This window comes from Gossypium hirsutum, chromosome D05, assembly GCF_007990345.1.
Source record: "Gossypium hirsutum isolate 1008001.06 chromosome D05, Gossypium_hirsutum_v2.1, whole genome shotgun sequence".
Taxonomy (NCBI): Eukaryota; Viridiplantae; Streptophyta; class Magnoliopsida; order Malvales; family Malvaceae; genus Gossypium; species Gossypium hirsutum.
In genome coordinates, this window is record NC_053441.1 from 52,219,744 (window position 1) to 52,225,547 (window position 5,804).

Consider the following 5,804-nt stretch of genomic DNA (forward strand, 5'->3'; position numbering starts at 1 on the left):
ACTCACTCAAACCTTGGCTTGGTTGACTCTTTTCTTTACCCTTTCGTTTCAGTAATTGCAGGACATTCATCTTTTGCTCCCGCCGTTGGTTCCTTTCGATGATTTGTTTTTGTTGAAGCTTAACATATTAGGTGTAGATCGAATTACTGATAAGGCTCTTCGTTGGCTTTACGAATTGTTTCGTAGTTGACATTGAAACCTTTAACTTCTTGCATAGTGCAATCACTAGGTGTGGGAAGAATATCCCAACTTCTTGCCACTAATGCAAGTGAGCATTGATTGATAAATCCACTTTCCTACGCACGGGAACAATATATGATCTCACTGTTAGTAGTCTCTAAACATGTAGGCAACCCTATCTCCTAATATAAAAAACCCACAACAATAGCTAAAGAAGGCTAAGTCACATTCCATATCTCATTCTTTCCTTCTAAAATTCAAACCCATAGAACATTCAAATCATCTTTAGTGGCTTTTTGCCTCATTCCCAAATGAACTACCATCTAAACCACATTTCCATCCCTTTATTAACTTCATCGATTAATAAAATTGTTACAATTAACATTTATTTTTATAAAATGATATGTATGTATCCTTGTTTACCTTTTAAATTAGATTAAGTTTTCAAGTGGGTTTGATGTCCTCTAAATCTTAAATCAAAACATAATACAAATTTAAGTGTGTTCGAACACAAACCCTCATAATTATTACAATACCAACAATTTCAACTAAACTAATGCTAAATTGGTAGCTTTATTTATTAGTTTGATAATCAATTCGTTCGATAAAAATTGTAATTTCAAAAAAAGACAATTAAAGTTAATCAAATAGGCTAGTCGCATACCAATATCCGAGTTTATCTATAGTAGGATGAAGTAGATAAATCGTGAAAAGAAAATTAATTGAAATATGAGAAAATATCAAATTATTAAAGATTTGCTTTCTGCAAATTTCTAGTACAGCTGTTGACACTTCTATTTTCTTTTTTTAATTATATTTCTTTCTTCTTTTTTGATGTTATTATGGTTTTCCAACAACTACTATAATGTTTTTTTAATCAAAATCCCGTTCTTTTATTTCTTCGAAGGATTGAATCCTAGAAAGCAAGAATATGTCAGGTCTGTACAATTCCAACTTCTCACCTGCAAGAGCTGCTTCTCCTCAAATTAGAAGCACTCCAGAGGTTGAGAGGTAAACAAAAATAACTTCATATCCATCTTCTCAACCATATTAATAACAAAGGAAAGAAAACAGGCCGACTTTTGCTGATGTTTCTCAATTTTTATTTTTATTTTTATTTTCCTTTTGGGTTTAACAATTCTTTGATCTATGTGAGTTTTTGGGTTTCTTTTTCTCAGTCAGTACTTATCAGAGCTGTTGGCAGAGCATCAAAAGCTTGGACCTTTTTTGCAAGTTCTTCCGATATGTAGCCGCCTGCTAAATCAAGGTCACTACTGTACTCTCACTCTCTTGGATCTAGGTTTTTTTGTTCCTTTTTTTTGGGGGTTTGTTCTGCTTTCTGAATTACTCATATTAGATCAGTCTGATAGGGTCTAGTGGTGAGATGTTCAAGTTTGTTCCCTTTCTTAATATTTAGCCTCTTTGATTGTTATGGTCTTGGCTTGATAATATGTTTGACTCAAAAGTTTATTAGTTCGCTATGCCTTGCAATTCAGAAACATGATAACTCTAACCGCACCATTGTGTTCTGGATTGTGCCTCAATGCTTGTATTAGTTGTTCACCACAAAGCCGGTCGTGATCGTCATTGTTGTTTTAATCAAGTGGGCTTAAAATACCATCACCTTCAACTGGCACGCATTCTTGAGTATCAAGAATTCCAAGCCTCAGGTCTACCTGGGATCCCCATTTGGTTGAAGTGCTATGTATTTTTCAAAAATGCATTTGAAGAGATTCTTAAGTTTTTTATTTTAAAAGCTTATTAGGGTTGGGAGTTTTACTTATGTGTTCAGAAGAAAGTCTGAACATTGGAAAGCTAGGATGGAAAAGGAGTAGCACTTGTAAGACCAACTCTTCTGCTAAATTTGAATTTCAGAAAATCTTTCTGATATTGAACCTGAGTGCAAGGATTTTAGCTAATTATCTTGATTTGATTGGACAATAAATGCTTTCTGAAGGTGTACGGCATGCATCCCTGTGTTTTGCATTGGAGATACTTTTATATATTTTCCAGCTAGCTGATTTTTTCTTTTTTGGTTTGTTTTCTTATTTATTTCTGAATTTAGGTTCCAAGTCTTTTATAATTCTTGCCTTGATTGGTTTTATTTTACCTGTGGCCAATGTTCTATCTGTACTTTACAATCTTCATAAGCCACTGTAGTCCTTTTGTCTTTTTGTTTTTGTTTTGGATGCTATACTCCTTTCAGGATACATTTTCATAATTTCTTCCATTCTCATATGTAACTGTCTTCATATGCAGAGATATTTCGGGTCTCGGGGATGATGTCTAACCAAGGATTTGGCGACTTTGACCGGTTGAGGCATAGAAGCCCCAGTCCTATGGCTTCTTCAAACCTTATGTCAAATGTCTATGGGACAGGATTAGGCAGCTGGAATAGTCTTCCTCAAGAGGTAACTACTTTTAAAATTTTCATTGAGCATCTTCAATTTTTTGTGTGTGTGTAATCTACATTTTCTCTTGCGTTAGTTGATTGAGTTCTTTCTTTTAAACACACAAAATATCTGTCATGCCTATAAGTTGACAATAAACTAAAGTGACAAGTTCTTTATGCTTTTTATTCTCTGATATTTGCTTTAAGATTATATATGGTAACCGCCATTATAATATGAATGTCTAGAACATTGCCCAGGAGAATCATGACATCTAAGCGTTGTTGTAATTTGGCATCATAAAAACCACAAATAATCAATCAATTTCGAAGCATTTTCTCTTGCTTTATTAGTATGACCAATAAACTCTAAAATCAGTTCATAGAATTTTATAAGAGCTTCAAATTGCAGACCATCTCGAAGGGTTATGAGCTTAGTTCCATACCTTAGCTGGCTCATTATATGTATCATTTTTCCATTCAAGAAATACACGAAAAATGCTGCCCACATTTTCACTGTGTTGCGATGTGCAACATAGGCATATCTGAATGAACCTATTCGCTAATATGGAAACTATCTGACTTCTAAAACTATGGTTTTTCTGTTTTTGGTTGCAAAGTTAAATTCATGAAATAAGAACATGGAAAAAAGCCCAATTGTCACTAAATGACAGCATTCCTGCCAAATGGTGAATATTTGAGTTTCATCTAATCCTCTTTGCATCTGGTTGATGACTCTAGAAAAATGATAGTTTAATCTCCAATATTGTAGTTAACGATGATCCTCTTGAGTAAACACATGAGAATCAAGTTTATTTCCTTTCCAAAATGGTTTTCAAACGGTATTTTCTTTTTAAAGTGCTTGTGATGGAGAGGGAAATCCGAACAGCTAAGAAATTGAAAGAAAATGGTAAACATAACTTAAGTGGGATGAAAGGGTAAGGTTCTGGTATTTCCAGCAACCTTCTCTATTAAAATTCTCATAATTATAATTAAAAACTGATCCTATTAACCATATAGTATTTAATAATGTAAAACACACGAAACATTAAATATTTAATAAAAAATACGAAACATAGACAAATAAAGTAACATAAACACAAACTTTAAATAATTAAACTAAATTTGATGCCCCTGCATTAGCTTGAAGTGCAAAGATTTCCACTAAATATAGTGGCTATCTATCAGTTCATTTTTTGTTGCCAGGATGTTTTCAATTTTTGTTCCCTTTTTTTTGTCTCATTTCTTATTTCAACTACGTAGCATTCTAAATATATTTTGTAAAATTTTAGTACCTTTTATTTAATGAAGCATTGAGAATGTGTTCTTGGAAAGTCAAGTGAATTGAGCCTTCGGATATTTTGTGTTACTGTTGATTTTTGTATTTCGACAGAGACTAAGTGGACCTCCTGGAGTGACAATGGACTGGCAAGGTGCTCCAGCAAGCCCAAGTTCATACACTGTGAAGAGGATTTTGCGTCTTGAAATTCCTGTTGATACATATCCAACAGTAAGCCTTATATGAAAAATGCTAGTGCTTTGGATTAAAAAATTTATTATTTTCTAAGATTTCAATTGAATGCACAAACCATTTTATGCTTATTGATTACAAGACTCTGCTTTTCCTTTGTTTTTAGTTCAATTTTGTTGGTCGACTTCTAGGCCCTAGAGGCAATTCATTAAAGCGGGTGGAAGCTACTACTGGCTGTCGTGTATACATTAGAGGCAAAGGATCAATAAAGGATCCGGACAAGGTAAAGCTAGCGAAGTTTTTACTATTGCTATTATTGTATTGGTATAATGCCATTAGTTTCAGCTACTTGTCTCAATTGTGATTTAGCTGAACTGACAAAGATGCAATGACTTTGTTCTTCATCATGTTCCTTTGACATTAAAATTGAATAGTTTCTCATGCTTTTTCCATCTAAAGGAAGAGAAGCTGAGAGGTCGGCCTGGATATGAGCACCTGAATGATCCTCTCCACATCTTGATTGAGGCTGATTTACCTGCTAATGTTGTTGATCTAAGGCTGAGACAGGCGCAGGAAATCATAGAAGAATTACTCAAACCTGTGGTATGTACTGCAATCTTGATATTTTCTTCTGGAAAGTATATTAGCCGAAGGTTACTTTGATATAGGCTTCCATTTTGAAACTCCATTATTTATTCAGTATAATTTCCTGCTTCTGCTTGTGTGAGCTGTTTCCTTTGTCAAAAAATGTTGGTGTCCTCATGATTGTGCTGCGGAATAATTTTCCTTGCATTCTCCTTTCCTTTTATCAACTTGCTTGTTAATAAAGATTTTAATCTCCAAATTTCAAAACTTTATATTCTCGTATGTAGGATGAGTCGCAAGATTTTATTAAGAGGCAGCAACTACGTGAACTGGCAATGCTAAATTCAAATTTCAGTGAGGAGAGTCCTGGTCCAAGTGGTAGTGTTTCTCCTTTTAATTCCAGTGGAATGAAGCGCCCCAAAACAGGATACTGAGAGTTTAACCATAAATCATCTGAAAATGATCCAACGTGCTCCAGAATTTCTTAGCCAAAGTATACCTTCTGAATTCTGATACAGATCAATTCAGCACAGCTTGAAAATATTAGGTTAACTGTTTTTGCTGGTGAGCTTTTTCTGATGGGCTTTTCATTATTAATTTGTTTTGCTCTTCGGACTAAAGAGGAACAAAAATGAACAAAGAAAAAGAAATATATAGATGGCTCTCAAGTTTAGGTTCTGTGAGGTCAGTTTTCCTGTAAACTCAATACATTCATTGGATTTATTCTTGTGTTAGCAGAGCTTTGAGGAGTGTGGAATATATATATGTTGCTAGTATTAGGCCTGGTGTGGTCGATTTGAGTTTTGTAGGTGTGTCATATTTGTTGTTCCGTTGCTTGTCTCCTTTCCTTTCTTTTGTAGTTTATATGAAAGAAGCATAGCAATGTTAAGTTGGACCTACAATATACTAGCATATGAATCTTCATCTTCTCTCTCAGTCGTTTTATGTTGGTTAAAATTTTATTTAGATTATTATTATTGTTATGATCCCTGCATAAGGATTTCAAAGCCTCCCTTAGTGGTCAGATGGAATTTGTATCTTTATAGCTTCAATGAAGTAAATTTATTCAAGATTCTCAAAGATCTGTCCCTTGGGAACTTTTGTCAATGGAGGTTATCTTATCTACTTTTCCTCTTGCACTTTTACCTATGTTAAAATATAGGTCAAATTATGTTATTT

At 34.0% G+C, this 5,804-nt stretch overlaps 1 protein-coding gene across 2 annotated transcripts; it reads left to right on the forward strand.

The window, feature by feature from the left end:
• Nucleotides 1–788: 788 nt before the first annotated feature.
• Nucleotides 789–5,561, forward strand: LOC107942300 (KH domain-containing protein At2g38610). Of its 2 annotated transcripts, XM_016875948.2 has the most exons (8): nucleotides 821–956; nucleotides 1,088–1,191; nucleotides 1,359–1,447; nucleotides 2,440–2,591; nucleotides 3,963–4,079; nucleotides 4,207–4,323; nucleotides 4,500–4,643; nucleotides 4,913–5,561. In XM_016875948.2, the coding sequence occupies exons 2-8, from the start codon at nucleotides 1,112–1,114 to the stop codon at nucleotides 5,057–5,059; spliced, it is 846 nt and encodes a 281-aa protein (XP_016731437.1). In that variant the 5' UTR covers nucleotides 821–956; nucleotides 1,088–1,111; the 3' UTR covers nucleotides 5,060–5,561. The 2 variants fall into 2 exon arrangements, with proteins under 2 accessions (XP_016731434.1, XP_016731437.1); XM_016875945.2 differs by having other exon boundaries at nucleotides 789–1,191.
• Nucleotides 5,562–5,804: the final 243 nt, after the last annotated feature.

Bases quoted from the DNA above. Each gene is read 5' to 3' on its own strand.
- LOC107942300 (XM_016875945.2), top strand. From the start codon at position 1,112: ATGTCAGGTCTGTACAATTCCAACTTCTCACCTGCAAGAGCTGCTTCT. The intron at 4,080-4,206 runs GTAAGCCTTATA...CTTTGTTTTTAG, and splicing joins CTGTTGATACATATCCAACA to TTCAATTTTGTTGGTCGACT. The intron at 4,644-4,912 runs GTATGTACTGCA...TCTCGTATGTAG, and splicing joins AAGAATTACTCAAACCTGTG to GATGAGTCGCAAGATTTTAT.